Source organism: Choloepus didactylus, chromosome 6 (genome assembly GCF_015220235.1).
Source record: "Choloepus didactylus isolate mChoDid1 chromosome 6, mChoDid1.pri, whole genome shotgun sequence".
NCBI classification, from domain to species: Eukaryota; Metazoa; Chordata; class Mammalia; order Pilosa; family Megalonychidae; genus Choloepus; species Choloepus didactylus.
Window position 1 is genome coordinate 20,850,211 of NC_051312.1, and position 24,642 is coordinate 20,874,852.

At 37.8% G+C, this 24,642-nt stretch overlaps 1 protein-coding gene and 1 pseudogene across 1 annotated transcript; both read left to right on the forward strand.

Annotated features, from left to right (window-relative positions):
- LOC119537863 overlaps positions 1-24,642 on the forward strand; it is a 117,580-nt pseudogene that overhangs the window by 50,437 nt on the left and 42,501 nt on the right.
- On the forward strand, positions 18,267-20,058 carry LOC119537865 (olfactory receptor 5M10-like). Its single transcript, XM_037840458.1, has one exon. The coding sequence runs from the start codon at positions 18,576-18,578 to the stop codon at positions 19,509-19,511; it is 936 nt and encodes a 311-aa protein (XP_037696386.1). The 5' UTR covers positions 18,267-18,575; the 3' UTR covers positions 19,512-20,058.

The following is a 24,642-nucleotide window of genomic DNA, read 5'->3' on the forward strand; positions in this document are numbered from 1 at the left end:
TCTGGAATTTTTTAATTTATAAAGAGTAATTTTCCTCTTCGTGGGATAATATTTAAATATTAATTAGGAGCTATTGAAATACTCTTTTAAGAACAGGCCATGTTGTATAACTCTAAAACTGGTGATGTTGTAAGTCCTGTAAAGATATTTTTGTCTTACAACAAACCTCTGAGGTAGAAAGTACCTTCATCCAAGAGACGCCTGAGTTCGTAAAGTTGAGTGACTTGCCTGAAGCTACATGGGAAGCAGACAGATGTCAAACCAAATTGTTCATGATTCTCCAGTTCTCTTTTTCCCTTATCAAGTTGCTTCCTTTATTGTTTATATTTTTATAAAAACTATGTAACAGAATGATATCAATTCTATTCAACTGTTTTGTGCCAGTATCACATTACTTTAACACTTGTTTATATAAAATATTTATTATTCCATTGGTCTGGTCTTTTATTGTCCACTTACCATTTTTGGATTTTTTCTTGATCCTCTTCCTACTCAAATGTTTTAAATGAAATTTAGAACTGATTGTATCAATTAAAAATGTCATTCTGAAAACATAACCCCTATACAAATTTCAAGAATTTATTAAAGGGAAATTTCTTTGTAAAGTTGTCAACTGGAACAACTTCACTAAATTAGTAATTCTTTTTCCTTGACTTTCCTTATTCAATGATCCATTTTTAGACTTCACATTTTTTATTGTGAAATTTAACATATATACAGAAGAGTGATAACTTTCAAAGTAAGATTTAACAAGAAGTTATATAGGGAATTTTAAAGAATGTTATGGGTTACACTTCCACAGTTTCAGTGATTTCCTTACTGTGAAATATAACATATATACAGAAAGATGATAGTTTTCAAAGTACAATTTAATAAGTAGCTATAGAATAAATTTCAAAGAATGTTATGGATTAGAGTTCTACCATTTCAGTGATTTTCTTCTAGCTATTCTAATACCCTAGCAGCATCTATATATATATATATATATATATATATATGTATATATGTATATATGTATGTGTGTGTTTATATGTACACATAAGATTCAGTATTCATAATCTTTTGTTAAATCCTAACTTGTTTGTTGCTAACCCTTCCTCTTGTTTAATCACTTTCTCAATCTTCAGGGATATCTAGGCAGTGACCACCCTACCTTGTTCATATTGAAAAGGTGTATCAACATTATGGGGAAGGGACTGCATCTGGTTGATGTTATTAGACTGTTGCCTCTGGGTTTTAGGATTTATCTGGCATAGGAACACTCTGGTGGATTTAAGTTTCTGAAAAATAAACTTAGTGAGTGAAATTCTGTAGATTCTCAAATAGGAACCTAGGTATTTTGGAACTACTGTTGGTTAGGGCTTGGTGTACTGTGGCCTTTTGGGATATCTAGCTGGAGCTTGCATAAAGGTAGCCTCCAAAAATAAGTATCTTTTAAATTGACTAAGTTTTGATCTCCATCCTCTAAGATCACAGCCTTGTAAAGGATATTAAGTCCTGCAAGAAAACATCATGATAAAAGGTAACTGTGAAGCTGCATGTGGGAGGTCCCTGCATGCTTTTGAAATTTAAAGGGAGAGATTGCTTTGGATGCAGATGTCAGAAGGAAAGCTTTTTATAGGGTAAGTCATGTTTAAGCTCTCCTGAAAACTGAGTAGCATTTTGACTGGTACCATGTAAACATAATAATGTGACCAAAGATTCAGAGAAGGAAAGGGTGGGTAGCTCCACTGGATTGATCTATGGTGGATAAAGGAGAGCAGTGGGATATAATTTTGGAAAAGTAGTTTGTGGCAGGCTTTGCAAGGTCATGAGGATGGAAACAAGAGCAGACTGAAATTGTCCTGATATACAACTCAGAGTGTATCGAAAGGCTTTTAATGGTTCCCTGTTGTCCACCAAGTAATCCTACTGCTGGATGCAGAGAGTAGAGTATGGAAGCTCCATCAGGAGGCTAAGCCAGGGTCTAGGCCCAGGTTCCCAATGGTGCCTGAACATTAGAACCACCTGGGGCCCACTGAGAGATTCTGCTTATCTTAGAATCCAGCATTTTTCAAAAGCTCCCAAGACAACTTTAATCTGTAGTCAGGCTGACAAAAGCAGGTCTAGTTCAATGTTCCCTACACTGGAGTCTATATTATTTGTGATTCTAAAGTTAATTAGAAGATTTGAATTTTTAAATCTTAAAACATTTTACCGATACATTGAGGATTATAAAGATAAATCCCTTTACTGGTTATGAGAACAAAATCACCCTTTTCTTTTTGGTGGTGGGAGTGACAATTCACAGTCGGGGACTATTTTCATAGTGTATTAATTGGTTAAGCGTATGTTTCTTAAACTGTTCCATAAAGTTGTTCTTTCACATGGCCCAAGAAAAAATACACACAATTTTCCTTTGAAAGGCATTTATATAATATTTGTTGGAGAAGCATTGGCAGATTTGAGGTAATAAAAGAATAATCTACCCCCATTAGACAGACACCCAGACCCACATTAGACAGACTCCCAGACAGGGTGGTGATTGAACTGCACCCCACCCCCTGCCACCACCCCTGCCCAATACTGCTACAAGGAATCATATCTCCCATATCTGCTACAAGCCCTGGAATTTCAAATAAGCCATGCCTGACACTTCAGGATGCCTGGGTTTTCCCAGCTTGGGCTGGTGCAGAATCTTGAGAGAGCTGACTGCCCTTCCTTCCCCATCCATGAAAAGATTTCAGAATTAATCTTAATGCACACTCCAGCCAGTTTAATTCACTCAACCACACATTCATCTTTTCCTTTCCTTGCTCCCATCCTGAGATCTGTGCTGAACTTGTCCTCCACCATATCTCTCTTCCCATTCTCACTAGATCTTCTACACATCTGTTTCCCTGACACATCAACCACCACTTCTCTTCCCCAGGAATCTGGTGGAACACCTGTTACCAAACATCCCTGTATCCTCTAGCTCTTCACGGAAGATATCCTTTACAGCGGAGTTAAACATCTTCCTGCATCTTCCTGGAACATTTCACCTCTGATTGGCTCCCAGCTGAGTTACCTCCTCCACTTGGCAGCCCTAGATCCTTTACTCTTTCAGGGGATCTGGTGCAATTGCACATATTCCTGACCCTATGTACAGATTCTAAGTACCTGGAGCTGCCACTGTCTTACTGTGGAGCTCTCTTCTCTGCTTCTTGATGGCTTCTAAAATCATGCTCTGCTATCATTGAAACTCCAGTCTTTTTGCCTTTTGCCTCATCCTCAGCAGGTTCTCTGAATGCCTGCTTCATAGATGAAAGAGAAGACACCAGACAATATATCTCCTAAATCCCTACCTCCAAACCTACAAATTTAACTGTCTCCCCAAACATCATTTCTCCCTTTCCCTGTTGCAAGTTGAAGGGAGGTCCTGCTTTCTGATGTCATCTTTTCATCAGGGCTCTGAGTCCCTGTCTGCCTCTCTGTCTCTGAGTCCTCACAATATTAACTGCCCATTCTCCATCAACTTCTCCCTTTTCACTCAGTTATTATCATTTGAGTTGAAACATACTGAAATATTTCTCATCTTCAGGTATTTGTTTTGAAATAGTCCTTGACCTGTCCAGACACTACTCTTAATCTTTTGTCAGAGTGAGCTCAGTGTGTGTGTCACTTCCTCACAACCTTCCCACTTGCTCCTTTTTTGTGTATTACTTTCAATCATTTGTGCATATTTCCAAAGAGAAAAAGTCAGTCTAGGAGAGCATGCCATCACCGTAATGGGTGCTAACTCAGGCAGCACAGTGAGTGGCATGGACTCTCGGGCCTTTTAACTCTGCATTGTCTGCCAGGGAAGAGATTCAACAGAGAGGTGAAGGTCATGGGCTTTGACTCTGTCATAAAATGCCAGACTCTCTGAGACTGAATCTCAGATCCACCACTTACCCTCTCTGTGACTTTGGGTAGGTTTCTTAAACTCTTCATGTCTCAGTTTCTGCACCTATGAAATGGAGACTGTGCTCACTTCATTGGTTTCTTATGAGAATTAAATGAAATATATGTGAAACATTCTTGGAACACTGCCTAGTACAGAATAAACATCAAATTTAGTTTTAGTTTACTATTATTATTATTATTATTATTGTCACTACTACTGTATTATATATAGCCCCCAAAAATGTCTTGCAGAATCCATGAGAAAAGTACTTTAAAAAGGTACTGTCTTTCAGTATAAATGGGAAAAAGGGAAATGCCAAAAAAATCAATACAATTGGAAATAGTATTTTATAGTTGAGGGCTCCCCTTTCTCAACCCATCTGATCCTCAGCATCTGAGCACAAATCTGGTTTTCTGCATGGGGTGTCAACCTTAAGTGGCAAATGAACAGAGCTCTTGTATATCTACTGTTTTCTGACATTCAAGTATACCTGGCATGACTTCTTGTTTGTTAAGTTTAAGTTTTGAAAAGCTTTTGAAAAGTATATGCCCTGGTGACTTTCTCAATTTAAAAGTTGAAAATGAGTTTTATGAGAAATGAAACATTTTCCTGGCAATATTTTTGGTAATTCCCTTGAGTAATTCCTTACTTGATCCAACTTTTCATTGTCTGTGATCACTAGATATATTAATTGTTGACTTGCAAAACAGTGAAAATGAATTAATAAGCACAAAGTGAGCAAACTAGTAATTTGTTTTTTCTTTCACTACACTTTCTCTTCTTACCTATATCCTTCTAGAATATCAGTTCCTACAGTGCCATCTCTTTAGGAATTTATTGTCAGTTATAGTTAAATGAAAATTTGAGATGCAGTATCACATCAAAGGCACATAAAGTCTCAAATCTACTGTAAATATTGACTAAAACAAATTCAGAATAAACCCAAGGCCTCAAAATAATTTTCTTTGATATTCTACCAAGTATTTCTAACATGCCCTGATGTTAGAGCTTTGTGCAGTTAAAGCACTAAACATTACCCTGCAGTTAACTCCACTGTGAAGAAGGAAAGTTATTGCTTGAACCACAGTGGGAGGAAAGGACATTATCTACCTGTGACGTGACTACCTTTTCCTAATTAAGTGCAGGAAATTGCAGGCATGTGTTAGGCCTGGAGCAGGAAATTGCAGGCATGTGTTAGGCCTGGGTGAAATGATCTGAAGTTGTATGAAAACACATTCAGAGGGTATCCAGGTCTAAACTCAATTCCACAGGTAATGATACTTCTATTTCTTTTAGCTATACTCAGGAAAACAGGAGCAGGACTAAACTTCAACAAAGGCTAATTGTTCCTGGCAGAACTTGGTAAGCTTTTAATTAATTAATTAATTAATTAATTAATTAATTTATTTTGAAATAAATTCAAAGTTATATGAACAGTTGCAAAAACAATACTAGCCCCATACACAGAATTCCATCATACCCTGACCTCCCCTCCCCCAGTAGCTCAATCCACCAACTTTAACTTGCTGTCACATTGCTATTTCTTTCCCTCCCTCCCTCCCTCCCTATCATCCATCATCTATTGCTCTGTCATCTGAACATATGAGAGTTAGCTGCACACATCCTTGAGCATTCACTATAATTCAAGTATACACTTCCCATGAAAAAGAACATTCTTTCATGCAATCCCATTAAGCGCAGCTAAGAAGTACAATAGGTTCAACAATGATGAAAAGCTTACATTCTGTATTTCCTTTTCCTTATGTCTCAACTGTGTCCCTTTGAGCCACCTGTCCTCTATCCTCCTGTCCCATCCAAGTTCATCCTTAGTATTCAATTGTCATCTAGTTAGACTGACTTTTTTTTTTTTTTTTTCAGTTGTGGAAACATATACAGCCTAAATCTTCCCATTCCACTCCCTCTCTAGCCTTTCATTAGTGGGATTAATCATGTTTAGAATGTTGTAATGCTCTTTCCCACCATCCATTACCAGAAATTTCCCTTCACCTCAAACAGCAACCCTACACTCATTTCTTAACTCCCCATTGCCCCTTCCCCCATTTCTCTTAACCCAAACTCTACTTTTCATCTCTATGGTTATATTCTCTGATAATTTCTTTGTGTTTACTGTGGGGCTTAAAATTAACCTCTTAAATCCATATCAATCTTGTTTTTCTTTGATACCACCTTCACTTCAATAGGACACATAAACTATGTTCCTATACTCCTTCATTCCCCCACCTTTATATAGTTGTCTAAAATTACATATTTTACATTGATTCAAAACCACTGATTTGTCCTTAGAGTTTGTATATTTTATATCATGTAGGAAGTAACTAGTGGAATTACAGTTCAAAAATTATTGACTTCTATTTGTATTCCATTGTGGTTGGAGAATGTGCTTTGAGTATATTCAATTTTTTTTTTTTTTTTTTTTTTAATTTCTTGAGGCTTATTTTATGACCCAGCTTATGGTCCCTTCTCGAGAAAGATCTGTGATCACTAGAAAAAAGTGAGTGTCCTGGTGATTTGGGATGTAAGGTACTATATATGTCTGTTAAAATTCTCTATATCTCTTTCTCCTTTCCCTATCTCTCCTCCAGCAGGGCTGCCCTCAGAATCTGAAGTAGAGCAGGTCTTTCATAGGCAAAGTCTCTGAGCATTTGTTTGTCTGTGAAAAATTTAAGGTCTCCCTCAAATCTGAAGGATGGTTTTGCTGGATAAAGTATTCTTGGTTGGAAATTTTTCTCTCAGAGTTTTAAATATGTCATGCCACTGCCTCCTCGCCTCCATGGTTGCTGCTGAGTAGTCACTGCTTAATCTTATGTTGTTTCCTTCATATGTGGTGAATTGCTTTTCTCTTGCTGCTTTCAGAACTTGCTCCTTCTCTTCAGTATTTGACAGTCTGATCAGAATATGTCTTGGAGTGGGTTTATTTGGATTTATTCTATTTGGAGTTCACTGGGCATTTATGCTTTGTGTATTTATATTGTGTAGAAGGTTGGGGAAGTTTTTCCCCAAAATTTCTTTGAACACTCTTTCTAGACCTTTACCCTTCTCTTCCCCTTCTGGGACACCAATGAGTCTTAAGTTTGGATGTTTTATTTCATCTATCATATCACTGAGATCCATTTTGATTTTTTTTTATTTTTTCCTCCATTCTTCCTTTTGTTCTTTCATTTTCTGTTCTGTGGGCTTCTAGGACACTGAGATGTTGTTTGGCTTCCTCTAGTCTTGTATTGTGAATATCCAGAGTCTTTTTAATTTGGCAACAGTTTCTTTTATTTCCATAAGATCTTCTATTTTTTTATTTACTCTTGCTATATCTTCTTTATGCTCTTCTAGGGTCTTCTTTATGTAGCTTATATCCTGGGCCATGGTCTTCTTGATGTCCTTTAAATCCTTTGCTATGTTTTCATTCCTCGATTGTAGATCTTTGATTAACTTTGTGAGGTATACTGTATCTTCTGATATTTTGGTTTGTGTGTTTGGAGTTGGATTCTCCATATCTTCTGGTTTTATCATATGCATTAAGATTTTCTGTTGTTTTTGGCCTCTTGGCATTTGTTTTGCTTGATAGGGCTCTTTCAAGTTGTAAAGGAAAAGGGATATCGATCTAATTTTTCAGGAGCACAGTTTGGTGATGTTCACTTTCTCTAACTAACCAGCAGATGGCGTCTGTGAGTCACCTATATCCCTCGAGTCAGTTGTCAACCTTTTTTCCACTTTGTGTGGGGAACTGATTCTTGTGGGTTCAGTTGGAGAACTCAGTTTGGGTGTGTTGCTGGAGCTGTCCACCCTGGATGTGGGGCATGTGTACAGGTAGCCAGGGAGGAAGGGCAGTTCTAATGTTCAAATCCCCCAGGATCCTGGAGATTCAAGGCCGCCACATATGTCTAAGCCTTCATTTCAGTTCAGCCCCAGCCTCTCACTCTCACTGATCCATAAACCACCAGACTTGGTGTAGTGTCCCTGGGTTCTCCGAGTGGATCCCCCCTCCCAGCCATGCTCCTCCAGTAGCCCAGCCAAGGGAAGGCTGTGCTATGTCATCAATGCACACCATCCCACAAGGGAAGCCCCGGGCAGCTGGGCCGTGCGGCGGTGCACTCCCAGCCCAAAGCAAAAATGGCTGAGCAGGGCATCTCAGCCCCCTCCTCCTCGCACCGTTCCTCCTTCCCAGCTCCGGGACAACTGGCGGGGCTTTGGGCTGTGGGCATGGCCCTGGGCAGGAGTTTATCCAGCCCTCTGGGGGCTAGCTGCTAGCTGCGGGGTTTCTTTCTGCTTCTGGCTCTCCCCTCCATTCCCCCGAATGCAAGGGTATCTGCTGTGGGCTGTCTTCCCGGCCAGACAGCAAGAGGCCAGCCCAGCCCCCTCTTGCTGTGTTTTTCTGCGTGGTTCCCACAATTGCTACTGGAGCCGCTCCTTTTTTTTTTTTTTTAAACAGCCAGCTGATTTCCATACACTGAACCCTGGCTTCCCCAGCCCGCCGCACAGCTGTGGGTCTTCCAGCCAGCTTACTCACTCGTTTCAGAATGCCAACTCCTGGTTTCACCAAGTATACGGCCCCTCTGGAGCTAGGAGCCCTCATCCAGTTGGTGCATTGTTGTAACCGGTATTCTAGGTCGCTTTCTGGTTTTTAGCTAGTGTTTTTCATGGAGGTTTTTTTTTTTTTGCCCTGTCTCAGCTAGCTGCCATCTTAGTTCTCCTCCATCCTGTTTTAATGTAAGCAGTAGGAACAATCTTCCTTCTTCCCCATAATTCCCACATTTACCTATTCACTGAAGTTTCTCTCAAAGACATCTGAAACTGTACTATGGTTTGCATCTGCATTAATACCCCCTTCTTTTCTAATTCATCTATTATAATATCCATCCCTTACTGCTTTTATCATTAACCTAAGAAAAGTGGCACTTTCTTATTATTCATCACTGTTCTCCTGTCTGTAGTTTACTCATTGCTCAGCTGAGATTTTGCCAATCTATCGTATTCACTCAATCAACCTTAATTACACTGTTCCATTCGCTCCTCCATTCTACTCATGTAATTCCCAACTTTAGTTAAACTTGTTTCTTTGCTCTGGTCCTTCATCAAAGCTGCTTATTACAATTAGAGAAAATTCCCTAGCACCTCACTCAATGACCCTGATATTGCCTCATATTTCACTGCCCCCCAAAAATAGAAATAATCAGATAAGTTCTCCCATGTTTAAAAATTTATATTTCCTTCCCTACTCTCAAAATTGATTATGTGTCTTTGCTTCTATTTTTGACCAGCTTTTTCACTTCTTTGAAGCTTTCCATAGAATTTATCTGTGAAATGATATCTCTTCTCTCCCCAAATATCAGTTTCTCCAACTCTGCTTGAATATCCTCATTATTTACAAACATGTCTAGAACTGCCTTTCTTAATAGTTTCCTTGAAAAAAAGCCCTCCCCAGCCACCAGTCTCTTTCTCTGTTCCCCTGTACAGTTCATCTTGAAAACACAGACTGTAGTCATTGTCCTTATTTCCCCATGTTCCATTGACTCTCTAATACACTACAATTGTGTTTCTGTGCCACTAATCCATTGAACATATTCTTGCCAAGGATGCAAATGACCTTCAAATACCTCATCTGAAGATTATTTTACCATCTTATTTTCCTTCAAGATCTTAGTAGGAGTTGCCACTGTTGATCTGCCCAACTACCTTGAAACATCCCTTTCTAGACTTCTATATCACCTTCCCCAGTGGTCACTTTTTCCCAGTCACCTTTACTGCCTCTTCCTCCTCCTTGTGCTGACCTCTAAATCCTAGAGCCAAAAAATTTGTCCTTAATATTCAATTCTTCATCTGCATCCTCTTGTTAGGTGATCTAAGAGTCTGCAATGATTCCCAAATTTTTATCTTCAGCCCTGACCTGAGTTACAGGTTCATATATTGAAGTGACAGCCCAGTTTCTAGGGAATTTGGCTATATGACAGGACTAAGACATTTGCTTTCATTACTTTCTTATCATGTTCAGACTCTTATAAAATAATCACAACAATCAGATCTTTTGTATTACTAATGGGGACTGTACCATAGCATCATACTTACTGTCACTGGACTTAAAATATACTTTCCTATGTTTAGTTACTTTTTTTTCAGTTGTACTTCTTTAATATGCCCTTGGAGCAAAACATGGACACCTTTTATATCTTTATTCATTCACAGGCCATTAAAAATCTATTCACTGAATAACATGTGCCACATGCTAGAGATATAGCTAGTAAGGAAAAAAATTTCCTGATCTCATGAAACTTATATTCAAGTGGAGAAGACTTTATTGTCTATATCAAGTATATATCTGTGGGAGTGTGTTTGTGTGAGTGTGTGTGTTTGAAATGAAGATATGTGTGCTTTGAAGAAATGTAAATTAGGCAATGAAATAAATAGAAAATTGTGCTATCATAGTGGTGTCAGTGGTGTCACAGAAGAGCTCTCCATGGAAATAACATTTGAGCAAGGCCTGAATAGAGGGGTAATTCTGTATGAATATCTGTAAGAGAGCAATCCAGGCATAGTCACAATAAATACAAAGGTCCCATGGTAAGGTCTCCTTAACTTGTTAGAGAAACAAGGAGAAAAACATATGGATACAGGAGTGATCAAATGGGAGGAGGTTAAGAGCTGTGATCAGGAAGGTGTTTGAGAAGAAGTGGCATTTGATTGTACACTTTCATATCACCATATAATAGCTGTTTCCCCACTACTCCAGACTGTAAGCTTCTTGAAGGAATGGACAAGACTGATTTTGCTGATTACTCTACCTAGTACCTAGGAAAGGTCTGCCCAGAAATTTTTATTAATCACTAAATATTGGTTGAATGAATGAATGAATGAAGTTAGAAATGTCTTCTAGTTGAAACATCAGGGACCATCTTTTAAGTGACCATGAAGTTTAGAGGTAGACACTAGTTAGTTCTGAGCTTTGTAGTTTAATTCTGTGCTCAGTAGTTTCAATGAAATACTTTTTTGTACTTCTCTGCAGAGTATAAATGTCTCACTGTGGAAAATTTAGTTCATTTACTGCAAGGAAAATCAAAGGTACGTTTTAATTGTGAATTGTTAGCATATTTCAGGCTTTAGACTTTTTAGTGTTTTGCAGACACTAAATCTCAAGGTAATGATTGCAGCCTAATAACACTGATCCTGTGCCTTGGATTCAGAAACGGCACTTTCTACTCTGTTAAATTAATTTTGCTCAGTTCCTGATGCTACTCCCATGATCAAAAAGGCTGTAAATCTCATTGCTGAAAACCAGAAAACTTATATTTCTCTAGAAACTAATAAATAAAACACAACTAAATTATTAAAGAAATATCCCTATTTGCAAAGAATATGTTTTGATTGATCTTCAGGCATTCAGAAGTATAAAGTTTCTGAGAGGACTCAAAAAATATTTCAGCAATTGTTACTACACATCTTAAACTGAGTATGTCTGAATCACTGCTTTAAATGTTACTGAGTAAATTGTGACCACAGATGTTTTGAGAAGGAAGGGATTTAGAAATACCATAAACAGAAAAAATGATTTTATAGAATATTTAACACAAATATTTGCATAAATGCATATTAGCATATAGTATATGAATATATACATATATGTGTGTGGAAAGCAAGTACATTTAATTAACTTTAGGTATTGTGTCAAAACACCTGGGAAAATTTAAGGACCATTGAAAGTTATTAAATAAGCTAATTATATGGCAATACATGCATAAATTGACAAACATCCAATTGTCAGTCTTTACCTTGTGGTTCAGTTGTGGTAGTTTTATGACTTTGGAATAGCTATTTAATTATTTCTGAGGACAAGTTTTCAATTATACAAGGGGAATTCTACCTCCATTCTGGTTTGTTGGGAATAATCCACAAAGTATGATGTATAAAATATCCTCTTACTCTTCCAGGTATGTAAGGATACTCTAAACATTTCACTAGATTTGTCTCTAATAATGGACATTTGGTGGGAAACCAGAGTTAAAAAAAACAAAATAGTGCCTCCCTCTTTAAAACACAAACAGACAAACACAAACACATATATTGCATTGAGGATCATATATATCACATAGAATATCATTCCATTTAGGCAAAACTGATGTTTATATGCATATATAATACTAATATATTTAAGTGTATATATTATATATGCATAAAGTGCAGCATGTAAAGAGTGGGTACCAAATTCTTAAATGTGATTATTTCATAGAGTATGATTTTAGCTGATTTTCAAAATAGAAAGAGCAGCTAAAAGTCTATTGCATTAATCTAAGTGAAAAATGGTATTGGCTTGTGCCTCAGTGGGAGGAGAGGGGGATATAGGAAGTGGTTGGCTTATGGATACAGGTAATTTAAAAATATAGCCAACAGAAGTAACTGATGGGCTGAATATGGAGTGTGTGACAGAGAAGCAACAAAATGTTCTCCAATACCTCTTTGTTTGTTATCGTCTGTGTAAATGGAGCTGTAAAGTTGTCATTGACTTGAGATTGGAATGCTATTGGTATAGTAAATGCTCAGGGTCATTAGGAGGTCAGTTTGGGTCATCCTGAATTTCTATTTGATATCCATGTGGAGTCTAGAGTTTGGGAAAGCAGTCATGGCTAGAGATATAAATTTAGGAGTTCTAAGAAAATAGACGGTATTTAAAGCCAGGAGACTAGTAAGGTCACCAAGAAAGTAAATGGAGAGGAGAAGAGGATAAAGGAATGAGTTCTGAGCTACTGCAACATGAAAAGTGAGGGAGAAAAGAAGGAATAGGCAAAGGAGAATGGTAGGAGAAAAACTCAGAAAGTGCAATGTCCTGAGAGTTAAAAGAATAAAGCCTTTTAAGGAGAAATAAGCAATCAGCCTGTCAAATGCCACTGATAGGTAAAGATAAGGACTGAGAATTCACTACTGGATTTAACAACATAAAGACCACAGGTAATTTCGCAAGTGCAGCTTCAATAGAGTGCTGAGGTGAGAAGCCTGATTGGAGTGGGAAAGAGAAAACAGGAAAAGCAGAATTGGTTACAGAAAGTATATTCAACTGTTTCAATTCCTTTTACTGCCAAGGGGAAGACAAAGGAATGTGATGGTAGGTGGCAAGGGCAATAGGATTGAGATTTGTTTTCTAAAATGGAAAAAATAGCAGCCTGTTTGTATGTCAGTGGGAATGATTCAGTCACAGTAATATAATGTAGGTCAGAATAGTTGGGGAAGTGAGAGGTGGAGGTATTGGGGTGGGTGAAGAGAGAAGGATGGGAGGAGAAGAAAGTGAGGAAAAGGATGGAAAGGAAAGGGAAAGGGAAGGGAAAGACAGAAGGAAGAGAAGAGAAGAGGAGAGGAGAGAAAAGAGGAGAGGAGAGGAGAGGAGAAGAGAAGAGAAGAGAAGAGAAGAGAAGAGAAGAGAAGAGAAGAGAAAAGAGAAGAGGAGGGATGGGGTGGGGAGGGATGAAAGAAAAGTTGGGAGGTAGGGTAATGTATAGGCATATACGAGTCAGATTATCAAAGGCCTTTCTGAGGGGATTGACTTTGATTTTATTGGTAATGGAGAATTTTAATCAGTAGGATGAAAGGATCAGAGTTTCAATTTATAAAGCAAATTATATTATTCAGGCTTGGATGAGGAGGGAAAGGCAGTATGACCCCAGATGTATGAAAACAAACACAGACACACATGCAAAAATGTGCATATTTTTAAATACAATAGGTTACTGAGTTTACTTAAGGAATCTTTTCTTCTTACTTCAATATCATAATAAAGAGGTTTAATAGGCATGCCCTCAGGACACTTTAGAACTAATCTTATTTAAAGCATGGAATGAACTATTTGATATTCCTGCTGTTTTTTGGTACAATTTTTTCCTTGGTTTCTTTGCTATCCCAGCAAATGAATCCTCCATTTTGAGACAAACATCTGAGTAATCATGCAACAATGACTGAGTTTATTCTCTGGAGATTCATGGATCATCCAGAGCTACAGTGTCTTCTTTTTGTGGTGTTCCTAGTTATCTATATGATTACTATACTTGGAAATCTCAGCCTAAAATCATTAATCAAATTTGATATACATCTTCAAATCTCCATGTACTTTTTCTTGATAACTTGGCCCTTGTTGACTTCTGTTACTCTTCTATCAATGCCCCTAATATGCTGGTGAATTTCTGGGTAGAGAACCCAGTCAATTCATTTAATTTGAAAGGACCATTCAATTTTTCTTCTTTTTTTTCTTTGCTGCCATTGAGGGCTTTCTGTTGACTATGATGGCCTATGATCCTTTCAAGGCTGTAGACAAGCCTGTTGATTACACAGTCATGCTGTCTCACCATCTTAATGTCCTCCTTGTGTTGTTTACATAAATTGCAGGCTTTATGAAGGCTTCCATTCACACTGGCTTTACCTGCCAGTTGTCTTTCTGCTGCTCTACTGTCATCAACCACTTTTTTCTGTGAAACTTCACCCCTCCTGAACCCCATGGAATGGAAGTTTTTGGGGATTAGAAAAGAGGTATTCTTCATAATTCTTCAATGTATATCAATTCTGATACACATGCCATTGACTTGTCATTTTAATTTTTGCTAGTATTAATGAACTCACCTGCCTTCTGACTATTCTTATCTCTTACCTCAACATTTTTACTTCCATCTTGAGAAGCCCTTCCCCTGAGAGAAGTCACGAAGCTCTCTCCAACTGCGCTTCCCACGTTACACTGGTCACCATTTTCTTTGGAACAATCCTATTCATGCATCAGCAACCCAGGTCCAGCTCATCAATATACCAAGAAAAAGTGATATCTGTGTTTTATCCAGTGGTAATCCACATGTTAAATCCCCTAACCTATAGCCCAAGAAACACGGAGGTCAAACTTCCATAGGTAAAAATTTTAAAAAACCTCTTCATTTCTGTCGGGAGTTAAACATGACCAAACCCACTTCTATTCACCCTGGCTCCAGCCGACCTTCTACCACAAGGCTTTTTTCTGGTAGTAGATGTAGACCAAATGCCCTAAGCATAATGAGGAATGGGCTTGTTTTGCAGAAATATCCTTATTCCACAGCCCTAAATGCCATAAAATAAGCAAATATTCATTTCAACATCTTGTTGAAAGATATGAAGCCCAGTATTAAATTAGCTGGGAGAGAGAAAGACAGAGAAGCAAGAGCACTAGCTCCAATCTCCCAGTCTGATAGCTCCTTGATTGGGTGGTGGTGAACAGAGAGGAGTTGATGAAGAATATGTTGAGCTAGAGTATTCCCAGGAGACTGAGACAGAGCTTAGAGATTGCCTCTTGCCCCTAGTGAGTCAGAGGCAAATATCAGAATTAAATTCTTTGGGAGTCCTCATGCCATGTGCTTCTGACCTAGACAAGAAATCTGGACTGCCCAGGGAATAATGGGAACCAACTGTCAGGTCAAGTTAAAGGAATCACAGAGGAAGATCATCAAAGGTCATGGAATGGAAGTTTTGGGGGATTACAAAAGAAGTATTCTTAATAATTTTTCAATATAAAAGTGCCTCATTGTCTGATCTTTGCTTGTTAAACATATAGGCTTGAAAAGCCAGGGCATGATGAATATAATTTTCCTAAATCCTTAGTAAATGATTACACATATTTATTTTACTGCTAGCTACAATTTGAATGGGATATGTCTAAATTTTTCATGGCTGGGCCATCATCCCAAAGTGCAGACTAATTTTTTCAGAGAACAACCACTGACATGTGTACATAAATTCAATGTATTGGCAGGGGATAAAATATACTAGTCATGATACTAGCATATCCTTTTGTCATAGAAAAAAATATATTGTCCAAATAGATAGTAACTCCTTCAAGTATGTAAGGTATAATCTTACTATTGGTTACAGTGTGTGTGTGTGTGGGTTTAATGAGAAATAGAGCACAAATTTATAGATTTATCCTCCTCTATTTTGCTTGTTAGACATTGCATATCATATAATTTTCCTGCCCTCCTTTATTACTAACCCAATGATTGTTGCTCATTCATTTTTGGGTAAACTTATCTTATATGAAAATCTTCTCAAATTTCATGGGCTGGTAACAATGTACATTTTAGTAATGATATACAGCTTTATCACTGATTTCTCATAACTTAATACCTCATTTGGAGGTCTGCCAAAATGAGAGATGCCTCTCCTGTCTTGGTCAGACATTACCTAGATTTATTAATTTTATTGACCTAGTTTTGTCTTAGGATTTTCAGGGCACTAGAACACAAGGACAAATAAAAGTGTCTCTTGATTGCTTTATTCTCTAACAAATGCAAGGCCAGATATCATTCAATTATTCTGATGGGGACTCTCTCATCTTTAATAGAATAAATATAGAAAAATTATCTACATATATTTTCTTCCTTCCATCCTATTGAAAGTGGTGCCTAATTTCTTTAAATATATAAGGTCCCATGCACTCATGTACCAAGCAGGATACACAAATATTGGATAGGGATTTCAGCCTCAAAGGAGAATCTAGCCCCCCAAAACATCAAATTACAGTTATGCCCTTAAGGAACAAAGAAGATTTTAAATGCTTCTATACAATTATTCATAAAATACTTTAGGGAATATACTTAAGGAATACCCTATAAATCTTCCCAATTTCAACTGGCAAAATATGGTAAGCCAACTTTTATAGGTAGGTCATTTTCTCCATTTGTATACTAAAAATTCTTCTTGTTCTATTGTGTGGTGATTAGTATCCTACCAATGCAATGTGGGAAACAAAAAAGAATATTTTCATCAATTGGGCTTGCTTTCCTGTTCACATGTATTAATGGGAGTGCATTCCATCTCTAAAAAATCAATTATTGTATGCAAGTTTTTATACTATCTATCAGTCAATAAAATAAGCAATGACCTAAGGGGAATTCTTAAAGAGTATTTGCAGCTAAATCTTATTTCACAATGAATGAATGAAAAAAGAGTGCCTAGAGCTATAAGCTAAGTCCATATTGTAACATTATCAGTTCTTTCCTGCGGGTTGCTGGTGCTGAGTTCCAACTTGGCGGGCCGGGGCCAGGGAACCTGGTCAGCCCCTGGGGGAGGCGATGGACATGGGCAGTAGCGCCCTCCACAGCCCCCCCCCCAGGGAACCTGGCCAGCCCCTGGAGAGGGTAGTGGGCATGGGCAGTAATACCCTCCACAGCCCCCCTGGCCTGAGAAAGTGGAGCCGGCTACAGGCCCCATCTCCCTCACCCAAAATACAACCGTTAGAGGAAGCTTGCCAGAGAAAACCGCCCCCTTTATCTTGCCCGCACACTCCCCGTTGCCAGAGCAACTCCCGCCACCACCAGTGCGCATACACCGTTGCCAGAGCAACTCCCGCCCTTTTCAAACGACCTCTGCGCCCTCTCAGAACCAATCCTAGCCTTTATCCCCTCAGCATTGCTATGTAAGGACCCCACACCCCTAACACCGACCCCGCCCTCTATGCCACCCTACATAACTTGTGCTCACCCCTGAATAAAGGCTTTTTGTTCTACTACCTCGAAAGGAGAGTGTCTCGCGTCCCTCTCTCGCCGCCCTCCACACCTTGCACGCCTCCGTCGGGGACTCAGCCAAGTCCCCCGCCTCACCTTCGCCTCCGGGAAGAGCTGCCGCCGGTACCCCTCAAGCAACGCTGAGCGCAGAGGGTTCCGTGGCTGCCCGCCCCTAGCTGCGACCGCATTTCCTAAATAATTCAATAAGTGGGTTACTGACACAAGAATTTAGTATAAAAAATGCCACACTCTTCCCAAATACTTGCTTGCTTTATTTACTGTTGAAATACCATCTGTCTGAATGGCTTCAAGATGCCCTCATTGCACTCTTACCTGCATTTTTCTTCACAGTGCTTTGCTTGCTTCTACTTGACATTATATATATATTTTTTCATGTTTACTATCTGATTCCTGTAATATAGCAGATGCTCCACAAGGGTGGGGAATTTGTTCAGTGCTATAACCCCAGAAGCTAGAACAGAAGAAATCAAACCTTACAATATAAATAAATAAATGAGTGACTCAATTTACAAATAAGAGAGGACAATATAGTCACATATTAAGAGATAAATTTAGCTCATGCAATTTTTTTTTTTTTTTTTAATGAAATTAGGCCATAGAACACTGGCTTTCAAGTGGAAATGACATGCTGAACACTCCTCTCACAATTTGTATCTGAAAAACAAGAAAACAGAACTGGAGAATCCTGAGAGATTCAACTCTTCAGTTGCCCATTTAAATGATGCAAAGGACATGATTTTCATACCTGATTTTCTTTCCCTTTTGACATATTTTCCTCATAATATTTTTTAAAAGTTCCAAATGTGCAGTTTCCCAAGCAGGTGTGTATAAATGTCTGAGTATGCATATGTGTGCAAGTATGTATATGTGTGTGTATGTGTGCATATATACATGTGTGATTATATAAGAGTATGTATGTAAGAAACTGAGTTTGAGAGAGGGAAAGAAAGAGGAATATAGAGTAACAGTGTTGTGGTAGGAAGTATATGTAGATACAATAATGTATTTGTTGAAAAGTGAACAGTGATTATCCATGGCTGAGATCTATGAGACAGTGATAAAATGGGTGGGATAAACAAAGAATAAGGATCAGATGAAAATCTCGCAGTCCCTGCCATTTTCAGTTTTCATAGGATAAGAAAATGTCCTCTCCAAATCATACCACAGTGACTGAATTCATTCTGCTGGGGATCACCGATGATGCGGTGCTGGAGAAGATCCTGTTTGGGGTGTTTCTGGTGATCTACCTAATCACACTGGCAGGGAATCTGTGCATGATTGTGCTGATCAGGAAAAGTTCACACCTTCACACTCCCATGTATTTCTTCCTGGGACACCTCTCCTTTGTAGACATTTGCTATTCTTCCAACATTACTCCAAATATGCTGTACAATTTCTTCTCAAACCAAAAGACTGTCTCCTATGCTGGGTGCTTCACACAGTGTCTTCTTTTCATTGCCCTGGTGATCACTGAGTTTTATATCCTGGCTTCAATGGCACTAGATTGCTATGTGGCCATTTGTAGCCCTCTTCATTACAGTATCAGAATGTCCAAGAACATTTGCAGGTCTTTAGTCACAGTCCTTTATACTTATGGCTTCCTTAATGGCCTCTCTCAGACACTGTTGAGTTTTCACTTATCCTTCTGTGGTTCCCTTGAAATCAATCATTTCTATTGCGCTGATCCCCCTCTTCTAATGTTGGCCTGCTCTGACACCTCTGTCAAAAAGTTGGCAATGTTTGTAGTTGCCAGCTTTACACTCTCAAGTTCTCTATTTATCATGCTTCTGTCCTACTTTTTCATTTTTGCAACCATCTTGAAGATGCATTCTGCTGAAGGCAAGTGCAAAGCCTTCTCTACTTGTGGTTCCCATTTGACTACAGTTACCATATTTTATGAAACTCTCTTCTGCATGTACTTAAGGCCCCCAACTGATAAGTCCATAGAGGAGTCCAAAATAATTGCAGTCTTTTATGCTTTTTTGAGCCCAATGCTGAACCCATTTATCTACAGTCTAAGGAACAAGGATGTGATCCATGCTATGCAACAAATGATCAAGGGAAATTTATTTAATTAAATTGCAGTTTAGGTGTCTGCTCATTTGTAATCAGTAAATGCTGTGGTAACATAATTAGACTCTTTGAAGGACAAACCCATTACTCTGACATCATTTGTTTATTGTCATGATCTCGGAATGCTTTCTTTTGATAATTGCTTCTCAAAATTAATACCTTCAAGAGATACTGGGTTGATAAAACACTTTAGTATTCAAACATAAAATATTTTCTTCAGCAGTAATCCTAGAAAATGAATTGTTTTTATTCAATACTTCTGCATGTTAATGATAATATCTTTACTACTTGGGATTAAATTTTATAACAAGTTTACTCTAATTGGAATGCTGTACATCTGTCTATACTGAATTATATGATCTACAAACCCATAGTGAGACCCAAGGTAAGCAGACTTGTTTTACCCTTTCTTTAAATGATGAAAGTATCTCTACTCCAATGTGTTATATAGAACAGTGACTCTGAAGCCTCACTAATCACTAGAATCACCTTTAGGAAATTTTTAAATATATGGGTATTCAATAGGTGTAAACTTTCTCTCATTTTTCCTTAAACCACCATCATGTGTATTTTGATAAACATTTTGTCCATGTGATTTTACTGATTATTGTCCTCAATATTTAAAATTAACTGTCCATACCTGCTTATGAGTTGCCAAGCATAATTCAGTCTGCAATATACTATAATGGCATCCAGGTATTTTCAATGTAGTGGTTTTGATGCTATAATAATTTACTAAGAGTCAATTGGGTCTATCAATTTTGACACAGAAATGCTCTGAAACTGTATGCATATGATTAGATGTGTGTATATCTTTTTGGATGAGAAGACATGATGTTTAACCTGGTTCATAAAGCAGTCTGTGATTCATTATTTTTTAGATAAAACTGGTCCAGTAGTTCTCAAAACTTCTACTGACAAAAGCATGAGCAAGAAAGCAATATAAGAAATGAGTAATGATCCACATTAATCCATGTATTATTAGTCAACCACATGGCTGCATATTGAATCATAATTTATCCATTTTTAAGTTGCTTTAAATGTTTTGCATTTTAGTACTGTGCACTCTGATTTTTCGCAATCCTGTAAGAAATGTCTCTGTGAAATCAACTACAGAATTTACTGTAAGGTATTCAAATTATTTTCCAGAATCCTCTAAATAACTATGAGTGTACAGAAAATCGAGCCCCATTCTTAAATCTCAACTGATTGAACAGGGCTGTGCTTATCAAAATCCTATTCCAGAAATAGTAAATTAGAGAAGGGATGATTTCTCAGTGTCTACAGTATAATATTTAAATCATAGGACTGTTTGATTTTGGTCTATTTGTTTAGTTTTTGGATGTGATGGTAGGACAACAGGAGAATCTGATCTTCAGAGAGACAATGAAGCAGAGAAACCTATAAATGAGTAACCAACCAAGGGTCCTTACTGTCATAGTGTCCACTTCTCTTAGGCTTTGGAACATTCCCTATCTTCTAACCATCTTCCCTTTTTTGTAAGCAAAGAGTTGTGTTTCCATTCCTAGCAACCAGGGTGGTCCAACACTCAAATTTATAATTGTATAAAATGCATTTTACAATTTGTGTGAAAAACAATCTCTGTTCTGTCTTAATATCTGTATGTTTTCAATTATTTTATAATCCTGAAAACCATTTTGGCTTTTAGAACTGAATTTAAATTCAATCTTACTAATCTCTTAACCCACATGGTTGGTATATATACAGTCTCTCTTTATTTTTTATTCTATTTATATGCTTGTACTTATGAGTCATTTTTCCATTTTAAAATCTTTGTTGAAAAACACTTCAGAAAATTTGTATAGGTAGTGTACAACATATACCAACATAAATAAATTAATATTGCTGTAGATTATGCTTAATTACAGTTATCTCTCACTTTTAAATCACTGCTTACTTTAATCCTCTGAAATGAACTTGTAAAAGAGTTAATATTTTTTGCAACATTTGGAATCTTAGGTGCAAAGAGATTGAATGACTTTCTCAAAGTCACTCAGCTACTAGGGAGGATATAGGTAAGTCCTTTGGTTTTAAATTCTCTTCTCTTTACAATACACACTGAAGTGGCAACAAAACTCCTCAGAACACTGCAAAGGCCAGATGGCATGTGTTTCATGATGAAATGGTACAATTATTGCAGGAGATGAAATTACGGTGATTAGGTGGTTGATGATGATGATAGTGATATTTATTCTAACAATAATTGATAAGTATCTTCTCCAGTATTTCAGGTTAACATCATAATTGTGTGCATTATAAGTACACTTATCTTACTGTTCGATGCAAAAGTACATAATTTTGATATATGGTAGTTCTAGTCATACTGCATTTTATTAACATATATTCAAAAGTATAAATGCATATATTTTATAAATAACTAGAAGATACAGGCAGAAATGGAGAAGTAAATTTTCTTATCTAAATCCAATGGACTACATATGTTTGCATTTTGTCACATTTCCTCTCAATAAGTTTATATGCCTACATATATTATTATAATTAATACAACAAAATTGAAATCAAATGCCATAAACAATTTGAACATTTGTTTTCACCTGATAGTGTGGTATTTGTATTTTCATATGCAGTAAATATTTTTGGTGAACAAATTTTTAAAGTGGCATGATATTTCAGAATTAAACTATTCCTATATTGATTGTAAGAAAATAAATTGAAAAACATTGAAAGATATAAGGAATAAAAACAAAATTTACTTATATGCACTTACTTATGTATTGGTACTCTAAGCACTTTCATGTATTTCATTCAGATTGGTTGATTTTTAAACCATCATTTCATCATATCAATATATCATATTGTTTTGAATGACTCATACTCTTTGGACAGTTCTCCAATTATTCCTCTAACATACATTCCTAGAGGCTGGGCAGGATGATGGAGTGGTGAGGTGTGGGTTTTAGTTACTCCTCTGGAGCAGTTGGTAAATAGCCAGGAACTGCATGGACCAGACACCACAGAAGAATTTCAGTTTGAACATACTTCATGCAACACTCACGAAGGCATGGAGCAGCTGAGATCAGTGAAACCTGTAAGTTCTCATGACCAGGGGGCCCATGTCCCTCCCTGCCAGGCACAATTCTGAGTAAGGAGGGGTTGTCAGTGATGGAACTGCAGTTGCAGCACTTATTAACAAACTCAAACTGCTGAACAAAAACTCCAACCACAGGTAAACTGTGACCAACACCAGAGAACCTGGGAACAGACAGCCCAGTGGAGAGGAGACACAGCTAGCCAAAATGGCAAAAAATAAAAACAAAAATAAAAACAGAGACTTTTGGAGTTGTGGGGTGAACATAATATTGAGAAGGGCCAGACTCAAACAGAATCAGGTACATATGTAAACCCAGGGGGCCAGGGCCTTTCTCTGAAAAGCTGGGTTTTCAGGGTTCTTGATTGTTTTTTAATCACCTTGAACTCCATGGCTTTATGCATTTCAGTAGCCCATCAGAACTGCAAGAACTGCATTAAAAGGGCTTTTTGAAAATAGTCTATACTGGGCCCTTCTTTTCCTTTTTTCATTTTTTTCTTTTCCTCTCTCTCTCTCTCTCTCTCTGTCTCTCTCTATATTTTTTTTAATAACTATTCTAAGAAACCCATCACAGAAGCCTGAAAAACTTGCAGTTTGGGCCCAGGCAAGGCCAGAGCTAAGAGAGCTCTGAGAGAAAAGCAATAAGTCTAGTGGTGGAGAAATTTCACTAAAGACCATAATTTTCCAAGAAAAGGGGTTTTTAGGCTAGCTCCAGTGGCAGCCCTCCTTTGGGGAATTCAGAAACCAGGGGCTGGAATTCAGACACCAGCTTCAGTCAGCCATGCTCCTGGCAGGGTCAGAGTCACTGGGAGAACTAAAGGCCCCCTACCTCATCACACTGGTGGGGGAGCCATGTGTTGGCAAGTGCTACCTGCTGGACATCATAGGAAATGCACAGAGTCTAAAGGCCTCACAGGAGGGCCTCATTCTCAGAGAAACTCTATACCTTCCTCCTGAGACCTGGGCATCTCTGGACTGGGAAAACTTGATAAGGGTTAAACATATCTGAAGAGACACTCATACAAAAAGGCTACATAGAGGCAGGGCAAGAAACAGAAAGACAAGAGGTGAAAAACTCTAATCAACTATATGGAACCTAAGTTAGAGGCCTAAAATAAGCTGAACTAAACACCAAAAGTTAGAGAACAAAGCCAACCAACAAGAAAACCCTTGGTAAAAGAGTGAAAATGAGCTCTAGAATAAACTACTCAGGAAATTCAGATGTCTAGACAGCTCAAGATAATGAGACATACTAGGAAACATGAAAATATGGACCAGCCAAAGGCAAACTAATAGTTCAACCAAGATCCAGGAGTTGTGGCAACTGAATTGTTCATTAAATAAATTCAATGAACTGATGGAAAAACTAATTAAAGATGCTCAAACAAATCTCCTAAATCAATTCAAAAATCAAGTTGTAGCAAAAGAGATGAAGGATGAAAAGGAAGACACTGGATGACTATAAAGTAAAAGACATAAACATGAAAAAACAAATGGCAGAACTTATGGGATTGAAAGGCAAAATGGAGGAGATAAAAAAGAGAATGGAGGTATACAATAGTAGATTTAAATAGGCAGAAGAAGGGATCAGTGAATTGGAAGATATTTGAATTCATACATACAAAGAACAGATGGTGACAAAATGGAAAAATATGAGCAGAGTCTTGAGATGAGTGACAACATGAAGTACACAAATATCCATGTTATGGATGTCCCAGAGGGAGAAGAGAAGGGAAAAGGGGCAGAAAGAATAACAGAAGAAATAATCACCAAAAATTTCCCAACTCTTTTGAAAGAGAAAATTACAGATTGACCCCAATAGAACTACTCCAAGACACTTGTTTATCAGATTATCCAATGTCAAAGACAGGGAATTCTGAAAGCAGCAAGAGAAAAGCAATCCATCACAGACAAGGGAATCTGGATACGACCATGTAAAGATTCCTTCACAGAAACCGTGGAGGTGAGAAGACAGTGGTATGATATATTGAAGATACTGAAAGAGAAGAACTGCCAACCAGGAATTCTATATCTGGCAAAACGGTCCTTCAGAAATGATGGAGGGA